General features: G+C 35.3%; 1 protein-coding gene across 6 annotated transcripts; it reads right to left on the reverse strand.

Moving 5' to 3' along the window:
• Positions 1-3,483: 3,483 nt before the first annotated feature.
• On the reverse strand, positions 3,484-21,206 carry LOC141305411 (transmembrane protein 268-like). Of its 6 annotated transcripts, none has more exons than XM_073832513.1 (12): positions 19,742-21,206; positions 19,597-19,655; positions 19,261-19,313; positions 17,802-17,904; positions 16,829-16,964; positions 16,348-16,442; positions 16,168-16,275; positions 9,028-9,186; positions 8,825-8,935; positions 7,299-7,388; positions 4,531-4,743; positions 3,484-3,815 (listed from the first exon to the last, which is right to left on the reverse strand). In XM_073832513.1, exons 5-12 carry the CDS (start codon positions 16,938-16,940, stop codon positions 3,651-3,653), a joined length of 1,053 nt encoding a protein of 350 aa, XP_073688614.1. In that variant the 5' UTR covers positions 16,941-16,964; positions 17,802-17,904; positions 19,261-19,313; positions 19,597-19,655; positions 19,742-21,206; the 3' UTR covers positions 3,484-3,650. The 6 variants fall into 6 exon arrangements, with proteins under 6 accessions (XP_073688614.1, XP_073688616.1, XP_073688613.1 ...); XM_073832515.1 differs by having other exon boundaries at positions 19,261-19,349; XM_073832512.1 differs by lacking the exon at positions 17,802-17,904 and having other exon boundaries at positions 16,829-16,961; positions 19,742-21,205.
• Between the last annotated feature and the right edge of the window lie 400 nt (positions 21,207-21,606).

The raw sequence follows: 21,606 nt of genomic DNA on the forward strand, positions 1-21,606 counted from the left end.
TCCTATATTTTTCCACTCTCCCTGCACTGTCCTCCCCTCACCAGACTTACGTAAGACCTGCGCTTTACACCGTGTCCTAACTAGACACGATGAGTTTCCAATGACAAGTATTTCTCTGTTCACACTGAAAGGGAAAATGTAGCAAAATTACATAAAGGCCTCTAACACTAGATTGCTCTATTCTTTTTCTATTCTATCTGTTTTCTATTTATTATATAATTAACAAAAAAAAAAAATCTTGCTACATGTACTGCGTTAGACTACAGTGAGGAAAAAAATTATTTGATCCCCAGTTGTTGTTTTGTAAGTTTTCCCACTGACAAAGAAATAAGTTTGAATTGTAATAGTACCTTTATTTTAACACGAGACAGAACAACAAAAATCCAGAAAAACGCATTTCAAAAAAGTTATAAATTGATTCGCATTTTAATGAGTGAAATAAGTATTTGATCCCGTATCAATCAGCAAGATTTCTGGCTCCCAGGTGTCTTTTATACAGGTAACAAAATGAGATTAGGAGCACTCTCTTAAAGGGAGTGCTCCTAATCTCAGCTTGTTACCTGTATAAAAGACACCTGTCCACAGAAGCAATCAATCAATCAGATTCCAAACTCTCCACCATGGCCAAGACCAGAGAGCTGTCCAAGGATGTCAGGGACAAGATTGTAGACCTACACAAGGCTGGAATGGGCTACAAGATCATCACCAAGCAGCTTAGTGAGAAGTTGACAACAGTTGGTGTGATTATTCGCAAATGGAAGAAACACAAAATAACCATCAATCTCCCTCGGTCTGGGGCTCCATGCAAGATCTCACTTCATGGATTTTCAATGATCATGAGAATGGTGTGGAATCAGCCCAGAACTACACAGAAGGATCTTGTCAATGATCTCAAGGCAGCTGGGACCTTAGTCAAGAAAACAATTGGTAACACACTACGCCGTGAAGGACTGAAATCCTGCATCACCCGCAAGTACCCCCTGCTCAAGAAAGCACATGTACAGGCCCATCTGAAGTTTGCCAATGAACATCTGAATGATTCAGAGGAGAACTGGATGAAAGTTTTGTGGTCAGATGAGACCAAAATCAAGCTCTTTGGCATCACCTCAACTCACCGTGTTTGGAGGAGGAGGAATGCTGCCTATGACCCCAAGAACACAATCCCCACCGTCAAACATGGAGGTGGAAACATTATGATTTGGGGGTGTTCTTCTGCTAAGGGGACAGGACAACTGCACCACATCAAGGGGACGATGGACAGGGCCATGTACAATCAAATCTTGGGTCAGAACCTCCTTCCCTCAGGCAGAGCATTGAAAATGGGTCGTGGATGGGTATTTCAGCATGACAATGACCCAAAACACACGGCCAAGACAACAAAGCAGTGGCTCAAGAAGAAGCACATTAAAGGTCCCATATTGTCAAAATCGAAATTTCCTGGCTTTTTTCATGATAACTGAGGTCTAGGGGCTATGTAACTACCATATGAGTTTCAAAACAGTCAATCCACAGTAAACTGCACACAGCCTGCTTAAAGTAGCTGTTCATTTTCACAAGCCGCTGTGACTTCCGTACAGATGTGACGTCCGATCCACTCAGTCACCGCCTTCAGTCACCACCCCAGCACCAACCACCGTCCCACCCTCCTTTTGTCAAACCCAGACAACATCGTGTCCATAACATTGCTAAGCAACAACAACACAGAAACTAATCTAGAAAACCCTGTTCAGTCGATAGATGTCGAAACTACATCATTGCACAGGCTTCAGAACAACGTGAATATAAGAGACCAGTGGCACGTCAACTTCAGCCTCTTTCACACAGCGATTCCAGTAAATACACGGATAATGTGTCCCATGATTTGTTCCGGAATTGTTTAATTTGGTTCATTCACAGTTGTTTTCCGGAATCTGTGCGTGCTTTACACACAACCCATAAAGACATGTGACGTTTGGATGTGAGATGTAATGCGACGCGTATGTTTCACTAAACTGAAACTAACCTGAACAAACTGTGCTTCAGCGCTGATAGTGAGGAGCTGGCTCTGCCCGATCGCCGCTTCATTCCACTTTGCACGCATTTTTTTGTCGTGAAGAGTCGCAAATATATATTCTTAAGGACATCAACAACTAAAATAAACCTCCAGAAATGTGTACAATATGGGACCTTTAAGGTTCTGGAGTGGCCGAGCCAGTCTACAGACCTTAATCCCATAAAAAATCTGTGGAGGGAGATGAAGGTTCGAGTTGCCAAACGTCAGCCTCAAAACCTTTATGACTTGGAGAGGATCTGCAAAGAGAATTGGGATAAAATCCCTCCTGAGATGTGTGCAAACCTGATAGCCAACTACAAGAAACGTTTGACCTCTGTGATTGCCAGAGTACTAAACTAAGTCATGTTTTGCAAAGGGGTCTAATACTTATTTTACTTATTATAATGCAAATCAATTCATAACTTTTTTGAAATGTATTTTTCTGGATTTTTTTTTGTTATTCTGTCTCTCACTTCTCAAATAAACCTACCATTACAATTATAGACTGATCATTTCTTTGTCAGTGGGTAAACGTACAAAATAAGCAGGGGATCAAATATTTTTTTCCCTCACTGTATATAATACTACAAAACAGTACGATTTCTGTCTCATTCTGTGATATGAATCCATGTCTGGTCACGAAAGTTGACCAGAAGTTATTTCAAACTTTGGTGTAAAAGTATGTCTGTGGAGCTTTGTGGAGCACTTTTTATGATGGATGGATGGATGCACTTTATTGGACTTCAAAATCTCAACACCCATTCACTGCCATTATAAAGCTTGGAAGAGCCAGGATATTTTTAATATGACTCTGATTGTATATATGCCTAAAATGGCTTGAGAGCGAGTAAATCATGGAGTCATTTTCATTTTTGGCTGAACTATCCCTTTAAGTAAAATGAACAGATACATCTTTTGATTTCATTTTGTTGAAATAATTAATGAGAATACTAAATGATAATTAGAAGTATCTGCATTGTTAGCTCATGTGTAAGAACCAATGCTAATAAATCAGACTATCACAGGTTTGCATGCCTATAAAAACTTGGCAGTTTTTGGCTTGCTGTCCTCTATGGAGGGGCTCAGGGAGAAGCTCTGATTTGCCTACTGATGATTACATATGCAAAATACATAAAGGAGGAGAAGGAGAGTAGGAGGGATGCTGAAAGAACCTACTACGCTGGCAGGAAGTAAGAGGCTGCTTTTATATTCTGGTGCAAATTAGGCGATTAGATGCATGGGGGATACTCTTCCCAAAGTTATGTTTAATAACTTTATAACTACAAATTGTTGTAAAGTGCTACTGATAAAATCATAAAGATCACATCATGTATCAAAAAATAGAACTGTCTGGTCAATACGAGAACTTCACATGAAAGTGAAAGAAATCAACTGTCAATTTTAACATGTGGTGAGCATATGTTGCAAATAGAAAACCACAATAAGTCAGGAAACAAAAATATATATATATATTTCAGTACACAGATGAAATCATAACAGTTTCAAGAGCAGCAAGAACAGTCTGTGACTATATCGTAACTGACAGCAAAACAATCATCCCAGAGAAATGGATGACTAATACTTTTAAATGTGAGATTTGATAGTCATGATAGTCTGTCTACCGCAGGACCTTTAGCTCCACAAACTCACACAGACACAGACAGGAAGTGGAATGATTTGTCCTTGCACCTGAAGGCCTCTGGGGAGGAACAGGAAGCTTGTTTGAAACCAGCAGTCTGACATAAAGTGCGCTGTAGGTCATCAGGAGCTGCTGAGCAATCGCCTGAAGGAAACAGTTAGACGTTTTTCACTTGAACTGTTAGAAGATTCAACCCAAGACTGTTGGTAATGCGCTGGTCAATCAAAAGAGGCAAGGAAGCTTATAATATTCATAATATAACTAAAGCAATAATTATTTTCCCTGATAATAATTAAGTTGCATTTAATTATTCATTCTGCAATAGTCAAGGTGAATCACCACATAAATGAAAGAGGATTCATGCTGCCTAGTCTCCTATGATGCATAAGCTGACCAATCAGAATTGTTATGCAAATAATGGAACATCATTTCCATATAAATAAACGAATACTTTATCGAAAGAGGTCACCTAAACCTGCAGATGAACTGCCTGATTTGTCTCATTCATTTAGCTATAGTGATAATTGTTGGTTTGGTGATGGGAAATATTTTTATGTGTCCTTATCGAGGATTTCTTAATATATAATAGAAAAAAATTGGTAAACTATTCTAATCCTATATTGTTACCATGTGTTATATTTGATCAATTCGAACTTTCTGTCTGATTTTAAACAGCTTTCATGTAAAATTCATTCATTTATATAAAATTTTATTGGTTTTGCTGTACTTTGGATCAAATAAATGCAGGCTTGGTGAGCAGAAGAGACTTCTTTAAAAAAAAACATTAAAAATCTTACTGTTCAAAAACTTTTGACTAGTAGTGTATATGTTGTTTATGAATAATTTATATTTTTTTCACCTGATTTGGAAGAGTGGTGTCAGGCATTAAGCTGAAGTTTTTGGTGAGTTTAGAGTCTTCCCGTTGACTAGTTGATGCACTTCGCTCTCGTCCCTCCACCAGCAGCGGCTGCTCTTCTTCTGGAAGCTCCTCGTCCTGTAATCCAGCCTCGAGATCCAGAGTCGTGACTTCGGTCACTAGAACTAGGTGGGACATTCTTTTCTTCAGTTTGTTCTGCAGGGTGAAACAGGAACTTTGTAACAGTTTTTCCATTTTCTCACAGTGTTATTTTAGTTAAAGGTGACATATCATGAAAATATGACTTTTTCCTTGTTTAAAGGAGTAGTTCACTTTCAGAACAAAAATTTACAGATAATGTACTCACCCCCTTGTCATCCAAGATGGTCATGTCTTTCTTTCTTCAGTCGTAAAGAAATGGTGTTTTTTGAGGAAAACATTTCAGGATTTCTCTCCATATAGTGGACTTCTATGGTGCCCCCGAGTTTGAACTTCCAAAATGCAGTTTAAACGCAGCTTCAAAAGGCTCTAAATGATCCCAGCCGAGGAAGAAGGGTCTTATCTAGCAAAACGATCAGTTATTTTCTAAACATATTTACAACTTATATACTTTTTAACCTCAAACGTTCATCTTGCCAAGCTAGACAAGACGAGCATTTGAGGTTAAAATTTATATTATATTATAATATTTATAATTTTTTTTTAGAAAATAACCCATCGTTTTGCTAGATAAGATCCTTCTTTCCTTAGTGCCATTTGAAGCTGCATTTTGGAAGTTCAAACTCAGGGGCACCATAGAAGTCCATTATATGGAGAGAAATCCTGAAATGTTTTTCTTAAAAAACACCATTTCTTTACGACTGAAGAAAGAAAGACATGAACATCTTGGATAACAAGGGGGTGAGTACATTATCTGTACATTTTTGTTCTGAAAGTGAACTACTCCTTTAAGTGCTTCAATCGGGTGTCCGGTGCATCTACCAACCCAGAAAAGGTGAAAAAAACAACAACCCAGTAACTTTGTTTAGGCAAACCTTTCTCTGCAGGCTTGTGAAAAAACAAGCTGCTCAGATTTTGCTCCCTCGTGACGTAGTAAGAGCATCTTATTATAATATTACCACCCCTTAATCTGCATGTTTCCACCTAATGCACCACCATTTGGTTTTTGCAAGTGACAACGGTGTACCAATTTCAACGCCATGGAAAAAGTTTAAGCGAAGCATGCTAACTGTTCTGTCGTTTATTGATTTATTTACTGTATATTATGCTACTGCCACACAGATCTAAGCAATTTCATGCAATTTCTTTCCCAGCTGTTTACCTTCACAGACATTACCGACTGTTTTTGTAACTCCTGTGTGTTCTTAACATAAACTTGTGTGTATTTGACCATTTAAGCACAATAAGACTTGAAAGACAACTTAGTTTAGTACTCACATGCTGTGTGACAGCCGCTTTCTGTGCACATGCTTCAGATGTAAAGTTTAAACTAATATGGTTTAAAACTAGTGGTGGGCCGTTATCGGCGTTAACGTGCTGCGTTAACGTGAGACTCTTATCGGGCGATAAAAAAAATATTGCCGTTAATCTATTCTCAAAGTTGGGTTGAGAGCTGGGTCTAAACTACGTAAGATATGATGACTTTCACCTTGATATTTTAGCGCGGATGACGTATACCTAGTCGAATTGCACTGTAGGGGGCGAGAACGAGTCTTCAACTTCTGTGAAATTACCACATCAAATGAGACGTGCTGACATGGATGCAGCTATGAAGCCGCTTCAGGGCAGGTTCGTGCGTTGCTAGACCCTTTTTACTGGGGCACGTGCCCCAGTGAAAATCTGCTGTGCCCCAGTAAAATCTCAAATTTGAGTTATAATTTACTTTGATAATCCCTAAATAAAGACATTAAACTATATGCAACAACTGAATTGATGCTTCTAAAAGCAACGCAGTTTAATGGAAGACTATGCACGCAGAAATGCGGCGTCTGTGTATTTAACGGCAACGCGCACGTCGTGCAGCCTTTTGCGCAGAAGTACTTGGTTACACAAGTTTGTATAGGTAATTATGTTGTAAATGCAATTGTCAAGCAGTTTGTGATGCATTTTGGAAACAGGAGATGAGCGCCTGATCTAATGCGCCACCTGGCCCGTTCTCGAAGACTTACTTTTAGTCATTATTTGGGTAGCACACATATTCTGAATGCCTTCAGCAGAATTCAAATTAGCCATTTTAATCTAGATTAATCTAGATTAATTCCAAGATTTAATCTAGATTAATCTAGATTAAAAAAAATAATCTATGCCCAGCCCTATTTAAAACGCATGATAGACATGATAATCAAAACCAAACAGATGTTTTTTTTAGAAGAGTATGAGCTGTAAAGGCACAGCTCTATTCTGGAAAAGGGGGCAGGGAGCAGCAGCTAATTTGCATTTAAAGACACAAATGCACGAAAACGACATGTTTCTGCTTACTCAAAATAGGCATTTTCAAAATTACATAATAAATGATCTGTGGGGTATTTTGAGCTGAAACTTCACAGACACATTCTGTGGACATCTGAGACCTATATTACATATTGTAAAAAGAGGCATAAGAGGTCTCCTTTAACTATACTGTTGAAGTATGACATTTGGATTTAATCAGCGAATACAGTTGTTTGATGTGCCACTGCATTTGTAGCACGAAACATTTCTGTATTGATTATTATCTGTGGAGCCCCGGAGCATCAACATAAGAACAAATCGATGAACAAAAGCAAGCCAACCTGTACTTGATCCCTGACAAAACTCATGTCATCCAGCGCTTCAGTCAGAGATAGCAGACACGGGGACAAGTCCCAGTACACACAGAAGAGCTGCAGACAGGAAGAAAGATCAAGCAGAGCGCCAGTTAAACAAGTTTGCTGATGGCTGTAAACATAATCAGTTCCATCAGAAGAAAACAATCAAGATAAGGGTGCAACTCAGGAAGGCATTTAGTCATCTGATTATACAGTAAACAACTATTTTAGCCTCAAACCACTAAACCGTTAACCATCACACTTAACTTTCTGGCAGATAAATTCTTGCTTAGTCAGACATCTTATTTACGATGTGATATGCATGCAAATAATATTGGTCAATGTAGGAAATGTAGTTTTGTGAGTACGACGCCACATATACTTGGTTAATTAATAACTAATATTTTCTGGCAAGCTTGATTACATAAAATGTGTACAAAGTACATCACACAATCAACGCTGATCAGATCTAATCAGTTCCTGTTACCTTCTGCCATAAAACTTTAATTGACTCCTCACCGGATGGAAATCTTGCAGGTAGTATGAGTTGAGATACAGTATATAGTAAACATGCATAACAGTGCCTTGCAAAAGTATTCATACCCCTTCATTTTTTTTCACATTTTGTTTTGTGGCAGCATTATGTTAAACTGCTTTAAATTAGTTTTTTCCCCACATCAATTTACACTCCATACACCATAATAATGACAAAGCAAAAACCAGATTTCCAAATTGTACAAATTTATTAAAAATAAAACACTGAAATAAGTACATTGCATAAGTATTCAAATGTTGAAGCACCTTCACAGCCTCAAGTCTTTTTGGGTATGATGCGACAAGCTTTGCACATCTGCATTTGGCAATTATCTGTCATTCTTTGCCTCACCTTTTCACCTCTCAAGCTCTGTCAGCTTGGATGGGGGCTGGCAGACATTTTCTAGAGTCCTAGTTGTTCCAATCGTCTTCCATTATGGATAATGGAGGCTACATGCTACTGTGAACCTTCAATGCAGCAGATTTTTTTCTGAACTCTTCTCTAGATCATTGCCTTAACTCAAGTCTGTCACTGAGCTCTACAGGCAGTTATCTTGACCTCAGGACTTGGTTTTTGCTCTGATATGCATTTTCAGCTGTTAGACCTTTTCTGAGAGGTGTGTGCCTTTCTAAATCATACTCTTTAAAATGAATTTGCCACAGTTTAACTCCACTCGAAGTGTAGTAACATCTAGAAGCAATATGAATGCTCCTGAGCTAAATTTTGAGTGTCCCAGAAAAGGGTATGAATACTTATGCAACGGGATCTTTTCAGTTTTTTTTTTTAATAAATTTGCACAATTGTTAAAAACCTATTTTTTGCTTTGCCATTATGGAGTAGGGAGTGTAGATTGATGTGGGGGAAAAAATAATTTAAAGCAGTTTAAGATAAGGCAGCAACATAACAAAATGTGAAAAAAATGAAGGGGTATGAATAATTTTGCAAGGCACTGTAAATTAAGTACAAAAACAATTACCTGCAGTTTTCCTCTGCCTTTCTGCACCCAATCAGCCAGTCCCAACAGCAGCTTGTGTCTGACCATGTGCTCATTAACCCCCACCAACCGCACGTCTGTGTTCATGTTGATCTGAAACAGATACACCTGTGAATCTCAGCTACATTTAGGACTGAATTGGAGCGAGTGACGTCATCAGACGCTGAAGTCATGTGACAGCCCACCTCTTTGTTGCTGTAGTGGAAGATGAGGTTGATGGCAGTGGTGAGGAGTATGGCCACCAGACTGACACACAGACAGAGCACCCAGAAGTCTGTTGTGTTGCCATCGAGGTACATGTGAATGGTCGAGTACACAGCACACCACAGCACCGCATACAAGATCTGCAACAGACACGCAACACACAAAAAAAGTTCTGTATTTCCTTGAAGTCACCTGATCCAAATTCCTGCCTGATTATTTGTGCTGTCTGCTGATTGGAAGTGTTTTTGTGCAAAATAGTGAGAGGTGATTATAAGGAAAATGTCAGGCAAGTAAGAACATGATTTCTAAATCCAATGCCATTTTTTAGTTTTATTGCACTGTTGAATAGTTAACTACTCTCTGAAAATAACTCCGTATACAGCCATTATTGTCTATGTTCACAATAATGGCTGTATGTTGAGTCATTTTTTATTGACTTTATAGTTATTGTTCTTGGTGTGAATGCTCATTAATTAATTACTTTATTTACCTAAATTAAAGGCACAACAGCCATTTAATACAGATTTGTACAATGGCATTTTAATTCCAGCGTGTTCAAAAAAAATTATGATATTTAAGTCGTAACATTTCGAGAATAAAGTTAAAATTACGAGAATAACATTGAAATATTACAAGAATAAAGTTGCAATTATGAAAATGTAGTCAAAATATTTTGACAATAAAGTAAAAATATTTTAAGATTAAAGTATTTTAATTAATTATTTTGTCATTAATTATTATTTATTAATTCATTAATATTTATTATTTTAGATAATTCATTCAACACAATTATGGAATTAAAGTTATAATAATTTGAGAGCATATTCTAGCCTATTGTGCATACAAATGGTCCGGATTGGGAGCACCGAGAGATATTGCAAAGTCTCAGCTTTCAAAATCTGTCAGTTTTATAGTGAAATACAAACATGCTTATTGCAATAATGTGTTTTTCACGCTCACCTCAGTTTAAGCAGCATGTAAATCAGTCATCTTTCCAATTACAATAAGACAATTTTTTCATTAAATTAGGCTATTCTGTTTTTTTTTTCACTTCTTCTGATGTTCCTTCACATTTATATCATGCTATAAACGTGAAATAAAGAGAAAAACACATTTATAATTTGTATTTTGTGATAAAACTGAGCTGATTGCAATTACTGGGTGGCTGGAATGAATAAAAGACATTAAATATTATTTCCAATCATTTACTGCATTATATCGTGAATAAAACTGCTTGTGAATAGTCACTTATTTACCTCAGAAAAGATAACAGTATAACTTACGTTAACGATTTGAAGTCCACTTCAACCTTTAGAATGTTTTATTGTTGTTTTTAATTGAATACATGTGATGAATAAAGGATTGAACACCACAGATTTTTTGTGGAGTAGGTGGTGAAATTTTCACAAAGAAAACAGTATAATTTAAAGACACGAATATCCCGTAATCAATAAGATGATTGATTCACATGAATACAGCGATCTGTCCTGTCACATTAAAGAGTGTGAAAAACACATTATTGCAAGACACATTGCTTGTATTTCTCTATAAAACTGACAGATTTTAAAAGCTGAGACATATTTTTATATTAAAAGTACCAAAAGCACAAAGCTTATTGCTATTATTGGTTGGCTGGCGCACTGACAAATAGGCCTAAAGAATGCAATCATGACGCGAAATATTATTTTTATACCCTGTGAGTATAACACATGCTATGATTTGTGCTAATAAGGTCCGTGTACCTACGTATAATTGGTTTTCTCGTTTTTGTTTTCAAAACAAACAAACGAATAAATGATTGGTTTATGCAATATTTACATTTTCTCCGGAACACAAAAACGAATTTCATTCATATTTTCTATTTTGTTTTCATTACACGTCGTTCAAATGCAGATATTAAAAAGTCAACAAAACCAAATCGAGTTTTTTTGAACAAAGCGCGTTTTAGTACACCGGAAGCTCGCTGCTGCCGCTGAAGGTTTTCACTTGAGACATAAAACATAAACGTAAACATACGGAGCCCGCTGTGTCACCTGCAGGAGAAAAATAATCAATCCATGGCGACGGTTTTGCAATTCGTCCCCTCAGTTTATAAACCGTACTCACGAATTCTTAAACTGTTCCCTCGGTTTAATAAATCGTGCCCACGGATTAACAATCCTGGAGCTCAGATTTTGTAAACCGTTCCCTCGGATTTTGAATCCGTACCCACAAATTCATAATCTGTGCGCACGCTTTCGCAATCAGTTCCCACGGGTTTGTAAACTGTACTCACGGATTTGTGGCCCCGCCCCCAGATTCAATAAGGCTACCTGTTTATAGGTGCTGGATGCATTGTATTGCCTTTATTAAACTTTATTTTTCATAGTAGGCTATATGAGACCATGCAACTGACAAAACAATGGTTTTAGCGTTTATTTTACATTAATAACCAATAGAATAGCTGCTAAAACACCACATCTGTGTTTTATCCTAATGATGATTAATGTAAAATAAACGCTAAAAAGAGGACTATTTTGTAAGTGCGAATCATGCTACTTTAACGCACCAAAATAAAATAATAATTGAAGAGCGGCTTCAAACGGCTTTGGCTTATTTTTCAAAATATAAAATCGCCTGAATTTTGTAAAAAAAAACGTTTGGAGAGAAGGTAAAAAGCAATACAAAACAAATAATTTACAGGTTATGTTTTCATTCCTTTGCTCTCAAACTGAATGCAATGTAATAAGAGGCCTTAATTAATAATAACATTAACAGTGAAGCATGCATCTAACTCTGGGTGAAAAGCTTATAATAAAATCGCCAAAATTCGTCTACGTGTTAAGAATGAGTATAATTTCCAAAGCTGTAAAAGGTTATTTAAAAATAAAGCATTCATTATAATAAACAGTTTACTGTCTTAATGTCTCCATTTTTTTAGTCTACAAATTAAAATAATAATTACAATTATTAGTATTATTTACGGTGAGCATTGCTGTCACAGACATAAGAACCCTGCACAGGCCTCAAATCTATAGGCCCTAGATGCTGGCCCGAGTTTATCAGAATTCAGTAATATGGGTCCCAATCCGACCAAACCCGTCTTTTCCCCCTCTTCTCACAAAACAGCGTATACTACTGTTTCAGCTATTAAAATAGTCCAGTTTTGTATGTAACGCAAAGTGATTATATTTTGTTTCGTTTTTATTAAGTTAATTTAGAAAAAACATTTGGAGCATTTTTTTGTTCGTTAAATATAAGTTTTTGATTTTTAAAGTAACGACCAAGCGGCAAGCGGCAGAGAATGAGTTGATCATATTGTGTTTGATCAATTTTGCCTTCTCAGATAATCACAACTTGCCTAAAATAAATATAGATCTAGGCCTAAAAGAGTTAAAATATAAAACAATGTTAATTTCAACGTTAAAATAATATAAATGTGCGGTATTAGGCACAAATGCAATCGTTTGTGCTGAGAGCCGCTTTGCAGGACATAGAGGAGCCAGCGCAATCACTTGCATTTTTGCAGTGGATACAATTTAAAATATTCCGTTATTTTTGCCTATAAAGGTACGAGTAATACATTATTCGGAACTGTAAATGGTCTACTTTTATTTGTGTGCACTCACAATATCAACAAAATGTTACAAACGGTGCTTGAAACATTGAAAACAAACATGATCCCCTCATGTCATCTCAAGGAGCGCTTCTCAGCAAAACTCAGCAAATTAACTCACAGACAAGATACATGTATTTATAGAAAGCTTTAAATTATTACTTAACGAAAGAGAACAAATCAAAAACAAAAACTATTTCATTATGTAGTCTGTAAAGATTAATTTCTCTCTAAAGGCGCGTCCAAAGAGGAAATGGCGATCGGCAACTTCATCCTTGCGAGACACTGACTCAGAAAACACAAGCGTTTTAGCGTTTATTTTACAATAGCCTACTTGCCAATGGGATAAAACACAGGCGGTGAATATAAACACTTTTATATTAGTTTAGTGTTGAAATTAAGATTGTTTTATACTTGAACACTTTTAGGCCTATAGATTTTATTGTAGGCAAGTCGTGATGATTTGAGAAGGCAAAACTGATCAAACACAAGCTATGATCAACTCACTGTCTGCTGCTGGCTGCTTGGTCGTTACTTAAAAAAAAATATATATATTGAACGAACAATAAAATGCTCTAAACGTTTTTCTAAATTAACTAAAGCAACCACTTTGCTGAACTATTTTAATAGCTGAAACAGTATATAAGCTGTTTGCGTCACCGTAAATAAATAATACTACTACTAATAGTAATTATTATTATTATTTTAATTTATAGGCTAATAAATGAGTGCACTTAAGACAGTAAAATGTTTCTAATACAATAATTCATGAATGTTCTATTTTTAAATAACCTAGAAATGTGTTTGCGAACTATTCATTCTATGAAGACATATTTTGGTGATTTTATTATAAGCTTTTCACCCAGAGATAGATGCATGCTGTTAATGTTATTATTAAATATATATTATTACATTGCATTCAGTTTGAAAGCAAAATAATTAACATAACCGGTACAGTTTTGTATTGCTTTTTACCTTCTCCTCTCCAAACTCTATAATTTTTCAGAAACGGTTTATAAACTCAGGGGACGAATTGCAAAACCTTCACCACGGATTGATTATTTTTCTCCTGCAGGTGACACAGCGGGCTCCATATGTTTACGCCCGTCTCAAGTGAAAACCTTCAGCGGCAGCAGCGAGCTTCCGGTGTACTAAAACGCGCGTTGTTAAAAAAAACTCTAATTTTTCGATTTGGTTTTGTTGACTTTTTAATATCTGCATTTGAACGACGTGTAATGAAAACAAAATTGAAAATATGAATGAAATTCGTTTTTGTGTTCCTGAGAAAATGTAAATATTGCATAAACCAATCATTTATTCGTTTGTTTGTTTTGAAAACAAAAACGGGAAAACCAATTATACGTAGGTACACGGACCTAATAATCCCACATATATTCAAATCAATTCCAGTGGCCTGGCAACTTCTCCTGGGGCTCTATTTGCATGCGCAAGCCCAACATATTATAACTTTAATTGCTATGATTTAATTCTCATAATTTAGACTTTATTCTCGAAACATTTTCACTTTATTCTCAAAACTTCTCGACTTCATTTTTGTCATTTTGACTTTATTCTCCAAACATTTTGACTTTATTCTCAAAATATTTCAACGTTATCCATAAATAATGACGTCTTTAATCTTGTAATTTTAGATCTCAAAATTTTTTTAAATGGCACTAAAATGGCATCTTTTTTGTTTTGTTTTAATTAGTGAAAGTGAGATTTTTTTCTTCTTTAATACAGTAATGAAAATCCTAATGGTTTCAAAAAAAGTTTAATTTCTTTAAGAGACTTGTCTTAACTTGTCTTTCTATTGATTTTGGTACTTTCTATATTAAAAGTACCAAAAGCACAAAGCTTATTGCTATTATTAAGTGGCTGGTGCACTACAAATAGGCCTAATGAATGCAATCATGATGTGAAATATTATTTGTATAACACATGGTATGATTTGTGCTTATAATCCCACATACATTCTAATTAATTCTAGTGGCCTGGCAACTTCTCCTGGGGCTCTATTTCCATGTGCAGGTTCAAAATATTATAACTTTTATTGCTACGATTTAATTCTTGTAATTTTGACTTTATTCTAGAAACATTTTGACGTTACTCTCAAAACATTTCGGCATAATTTTTGTAATTCAAAAACATTTTGACTTCATACTTGTAATCTCAACTTTATTCTCGAAACATTTTTACTTTATCCTTAAAATATTACAACTTTAATCTTGGATTTTTTTTTTTTTTTTTTTTGGCAATAAAATGCCTTTTTTTTTTTTATTAGTGAAAGTGAGATTTTTTTTACTTTTTTAATACAATAATGAAAATCCTAATGGTTTAAAAAAAAGTTGAATTTCTTTAAGAGACTTGTCTTTGTTTTGATTTTGGTACTTTTTACATTAAAAGTACCAAAAGCACAAAGCTTATTGCTATAATTGGGTGGCTGACACACTACAAATAGGCCTAATGGATGCAATCGAAGACATGGAATATTATTTGTAAACTCTGCGAGTATAACACATGGTATGATTTGTGCTAATAATCCCAAATATGTGACCCTGGACCACAAAACCAGTCTTAAGTCGCTGGGGTATATTTGTAGCAATAGCCAAAAATACATTGCATGGGTCAAAATTTTTGATTTTTCTTTTATGAAATTAAGTAAAGTTCATGTTCCATGAAGATTTTTTGTAAAATTCCTACTGTAAACATATCAAAATGTAATTTTTGATTTGTAATATGCATTGTTAAGAACCTAATTTGGACAACTTTAAAGGTGATTTTCTCAGTCTTTTTGATTTTTTTGCATCCTCAGATTTCTGATTTCAAATAGCTGTATCTCGGCCAAATATTGTCCTATCCTAACAAACCATACATCAATGGAAAGCTTATTTATTGGGCTTTCATATGATGTATAAATCTCAGTTTTTAACTTTTCAACTTTATGACTGGTTTTGTGGTCCAGGGTCACATATATTCAAATAAATGCCAGTGGCTTGTCAACTTCTCCTGAGGCTCAATTTGCATGTGCAGGTTATATTCGCAAAATTTTACTTTAATTGCTACCATTTAGTTCTCATAATTTTGACTTTATTCTCGAAACATTTTATCAAATTTTTCTCTAAACATTTCAACTTCATTTTTGTAATTTTGACTTTATTCCCCAAACATTTTGACTTCATTCTTAAAATATTTCGACTTTATCACCAAAATATTACAACTTTAATCTTGTAATTTTTTTTTTTTTTTTTTTTTTAACATGGCACTAAAATTCCATCGTTTTTTTTTGTTTGTTTGTTTAAATAGTGAAAGTGAGATTTTTTTTCTTTTTTAATACAATAATGAAAATCCTAATAGTTTAAAAAAAAGTTTGTTTAAGAGACTTAACTTGTCTTTCTTTTGATTTTGGATTGAAATATGACCTGGGCCTATATATAACAGGTTCTATGAGTTTCTCATAGTCCTTTTGCCTTTGCTCAGTGCTGGAATGTGTGTGAACTGCTGTGTTTAACAGTGAGTTTCTTACGGGTGACATGATGACATTAAAAATGTTTGAGTTAAAAAGCAGGTATCTTCTGATGGATGGGTGGTCCAGTGCTAAATGAAGTGGACCCTCAAAGTCTGCTGTTGGAATCTGAAAAACACAACATGAAAGTAAGATATTGATTCATTCAGAAATGTGTAGAAATACTGGAAATGTACTAGCCTGGAAGCCTTTGGATTCCAGCAGAGTCCTGCAGTGTGAAAAGTCAAACGTAGGAGTGACCCAAGTGGATGTGGACACAGATGCCACACAGTGACCTGAGAGAAAAACACCAGCTGAGGTCAATTAAACAGTTTAACGTTGAAATCTCATCTTAAACAGTCTCTGGCTGTCAGAGAGAATTTGACCGGGATTAAGCCTATTATGAACTAAAAATGAAAGTAATGCATCTGCAGGAAGCAATGTGGATTTACTGGATCACATATTTTCAATTCCTGTGGTCTTAAAGAAGATCTGCAGCATGACTTGTTGAGAAAGACTCATTAGAGCATTACAAACATTTCATTTAAAACCATTGTGTCCCTCAGGGCAATAAACCAAGGCAGTAAAAATCACACTGCAGTCACATTCCCACTCAGCGTAAGCTGGTTTGTTAGTAATACTAAAGGAGTACAGGCAGAGAGAGAAACAGGCCAGCATGTACCATTCCTCCATGTGGATGCTCTGCTTGGTTCTCCTGCCGTGACTGACTGTCCTGTGGGGGATTCAACATCACATCTTTCCTCTCCATTACACTGCCGCTCCCTCTCCTCCATGGTGATGGCCACTGTCAGAACCTGCTGGAAAACACATGGACCGAAATATTACCAAACACTGTCACTGCAAGTGCAGTTTAAGTTGCATATAAAAGATAAATATGATCAAAATGAGCGCTTTTTAAACAAATAGATATCACCATACTTCTTCAGTTTCTGAAAGGTTATGTTTAGATATGCAGAAGAGGCATTATCTAATTGAAAATGCACTAATTTGAATACATTTCAAGAACATAAATCTCATTTATATATATATATATATATATATATATATATATATATGATAAAAATGTAAAGTTTGATTGAGTGCTTCTGAGGTGAAGGTCAGTGCATGAGAAAAAAATTAATTCTGAGAAAACGCCTTGTTTATGGATTGCAGTTAATATCTACAGACACAAATAGATAAAGTCTAACAAAGTAAAAACTTAAATTTTGTATTTTGGATGTTTTCTTTCCACTAGTCTGAAAGAAGATACAGTTGAGGTCAGAAGTTTACATACAGCTTGCATTATTTTTTATTTAGTACTGACCTGAATAAGATATTTCACATAAAAGATGTTTTCATATAGTACACAAGAGAAAATAATAGTTGAATCAATAGTTGAATAGTTGAAAAATTACCCCATTTCAAAGTTTACATACACTTGATTTCTAATACTATTCTGTTTGCCCTGAACTGTTAAACTGCCTGTTGTTCTTCAGAAAAATTCTTCAGGTGCCACAAATTCTTTGGTTTTTCAACATTTTGTGTGTATTTGAACCCATTCCAACAATGACTGTATGATTTTGAGATGCATCCTTTCACACTGAGGACAACTGAGGGACTCATTTGAAACTATTACAGAAGGTTCAAACACTCACTGATGCTTCAGAAGGAAACACAATGCATTAAGAGCTGGAGGGTTTGAAGTTCAGGGTAAATGGTAAACATGTAAGTATCCTCTGTAGCTTCTGAAGGGCAGTACTAAATGAAAAAAAAAAATGATATTTAGGCAAAATAAGAAAAATTTACACATCTTCATTCTGTTCAAAAGTTTTCACCCCTTGATTCTTAATGCATAGTTTTTCCTTCAGGAGTATCAGTGAGCATTTGAACCTTCTGTAATAGTTGCATACGAGTCCCTCAGTTGTCCTCAGTGTGAAAAGATGAATCTCAAATTCATCCAGTCATTGTTGGAAAGGGTTCAAATACCCAAAAAATGCTGAAAAACAGAATTTGTGGGACCTGAAGGATTTTTCTAAAGAACAGCAGACAGTTTAACTGTTCAGAACAAACAAGGGACTCATGAATAACTATCACGAAACAAAAAACACAGCTGTGGATCATTCAGGTAACAACACAGTATTAAGAATCAAGTGTATGTAAACTTTTGAACAGGGTCATATTTTCTCTATGTAAATGTTTTTAATGTGAAATACTTTATTCAGGTCAGTACTAAATAAAAAATAACATGAATTTTGTATGATTTTTGGTAAAATAATCAACATTTTGCAGATTTTGGCAGGTGTATGTAAACTTTTGACTTCAACTATATAATGCTATGAAAGCAAAATAGCCCAATATCCCACAAATATTTTCTTGCCCTAAGAAAAAATACAGTGGCAAAGCATTTCTGTTTTAGTAAAAAAAAAAAAAATACTAATTGCATTAATTTCCAATAAGGAAGTCAGATGCTAGATAGTTGATAGAGCAAAAAAAAAAAAAAAAAAAAACCTGAATTCTTAGGAAAGTACAGAGCCCAGCACATGATATGCAGGAACAAATATTTTGTGGCCACAAATTATACATATGTTTCCACAACTTATAATTAAATTAGCTCCCTCATGTGATTAAAATCATGGACACGTTTGATTAATGTGTTACTTTGTTTCAGGTATATCATGGCTGCACTGGTTTCCTTATTTTAATTTAGTTAAACCATGGCTACAGTTTGCTTAAAAAGATTTCTTAAAGTCATAATGAAAAAAGATCATTCATATTGTGGCGTACGTCCAGACTGCAACATATTATCAAAAAGTAAACTGGGTGGGACTTGTTCTGTGCATCGGCTGTTGATTGGATGTTAAGAGGTGGGCGTGTCACTCCATAGTGAATTTTGATTAAAAAAGACGATGTAATAAATCACAAAATCTAAAACATGCATTTTAATAACTAGGCAAATTTTCATTTAATTTAAGCCCCCAATGTATTGTAGGTCAAGAAGACATAACATTATAACAGTATAATGTAACATAAGAAAAGCTAAATTCATAATATAATTTCATAATTACAAATGCTATTCAAATAAGCCAAAAAATGACAAAGAGCATGATTGCAAACCTTAGGTCAGGGCCCAGGTTTTCTCAGTCGTTGCTTTCAGCACAGTTCACTGCCTGTATAAGAACAGGAAACACTTGCAGTCGACTTCTCTTTTTCAAGTTTCATACACAAGAAAGTGAGGAAGATGTTAGGTTTCTTAACAGCAAAGAAACTGACAGCATTTCTTAACCGGTTTGAGTTATTGTAAGTGGTTGCCAGCTGTGTTTTTATATAATATACATCAATATGCATTAACCTTTGCATGCATTATAGAGAAGCTGCTTCAAGAGCTGGTAATGTTTCACAGTTGTGACCCGGGGAACTCAAATCAAATGGTTTACAGCAATTTCAACAAACCTGTAAGCACAGCAACTGACACGATAGCATTCACAGCTGACTCCACTGCAGCCTGCAAGCTGAAGAAAATGAGAGACATTATTATACAGCGTGTGTCTAAATATAGCTTACCCTGAAAATGATCCTCCATCTCACTCACACTTACCTTTGCTAGTTTTATAATACAGCAGACATGTTTAACTTCTGAAAAACAGAGTGTGAATGTGACAGTGAATCCATCTCTTCATTTCTCTCACTGGGTTCTTCTCAGTCATGCCTGTTGTTGCCACCACCTTCGCTCTTCTTTTTTTTTTTTTCTTGTTAGGCTCCTCCCACTGTTTTAACTCTTATGTATTTATCTCTTCAAATTTGCTTTGTCTTTCTTATTTTTTTTCCCAGCAGGCCTCTCTCATGGTCTCGTAAGCTCTTTCTTTCTCTTTCACTCTCCGTTAAAGTGTCTTCCTCCTTTATGTGAATGCAAAACTGATTTTAAACCCTCCCCCTCATGCTCTTCCTCTATCTCTTTATTTTGTGTCGTTTCTTTTTCTCACTCAGCTTGTGACTCAGCTCAGTCTGAACACATGACTGCAGGAATTTCACAATTTCACAGACCCATGGTGAAAAATGTGTGAGCTTGTGCTTGAATGTGCGTGAGACCAAGAAAGAAAAAGAGACAGGACATAATAATGTTGAGATCTTTCTATGTGTATTTATGTGTGTTTGCTAAAACTGGTGCTGGTCAGGGAGTTTGTAGAAAATAAACAAAACAGGTTCAAAATAGAGTCAAAATTCCAGTTGCAATGGTTTTGTATGTTGGTTTCTTATGTTGGTCAGAATTGTGTTAAATAAGGATATTTTTAGTGGATTCTGTCCTCTGAACCAAAATATCAATCATATTTTTATAATGTCTCTTGGGTAAATAAACACAACATTGTTGTCCAGATTCAAGACGCTAGATGTTTTTAACCTTAGACTATAAGGCCACAAAAAAACACAAATGTTGTGTTATAACACTGGCAGTGCACTAATGCCATCATCAGGATTTGTTAAAAAATGCATCTAAATTTGCGCAGAAACTCAGGTGTGTAACTGACCATATTTCACATAAAAGACATTTACATATAGTCCACAAGAGAAAATAATGGTTTAATTTATAAAAAAAATACCCTGTTCAAAAGTTTACATACGCTTGACCCAGCAAGCAATAGTCGTCATTTCACCGTCTGGGTTAACTATAAACCCGATATAGTCCGGCTATGTGTAACCCTTTTCCAGCCCAAATAATCTTGAATTTGGTTGCATGCCATTTTTTGGCAAAATAACTAGTTAGATGTATGATATTCCATCCTGTAAGTTTTATGGTTTAATTTTTGTAATTTTAATTTGTCATTTTTTAAATTGATGACTAGTCTAATACTGGGATATTTGTAGACGTCTATTAAATTTTCACTGACAGCCCAAATACAAACCTGTTTTAGCCTAGACGTCTGGGCTGTGTTTTCACGGCTAATAGACGTCTTTTAGACCAAAAAATGCTTGCTGGGGATTCTTAACACTGTGTTGTTACTTGAATGATCCACAGCTGTGTTTGTTATTGTTTAGTGATAGTTGTTCATGAGTCCCTTGTTTTTCCTGAAGAGTTAAACTGCCCGCTGTTCTTTAGAAAAGTCCCTAGGGTCCCACAAATTCTTTGGTTTTTCAGCATTATTGTATATTTGAACCCTTTCCAACAATGATTATAAGATCCATCTTATAAAACTGAGGGACTCATATGCAACTATTACAGAAGGTGCAAACGCTCACTGCTGCTCCAAAAGGAAACACAATGCATCAAGAGCCGAATGAAGAAGTGAACATTTTTCTTATTTTGTGTATATGTATATGTATATATATATATATATATATATATATATATATATATATATATATATATATATATATATATATATATATTTTTTTTTTTTTTTTTTAGTACTTTTTGAATTTGAAGATCAGGGTAAATTTTACTTATTTTGTCCTTTGGGAAACATG

This window comes from Garra rufa, unplaced genomic scaffold (assembly GCF_049309525.1).
Source record: "Garra rufa unplaced genomic scaffold, GarRuf1.0 hap1_unplaced_002, whole genome shotgun sequence".
In the NCBI taxonomy this organism is placed as follows: Eukaryota; Metazoa; Chordata; class Actinopteri; order Cypriniformes; family Cyprinidae; genus Garra; species Garra rufa.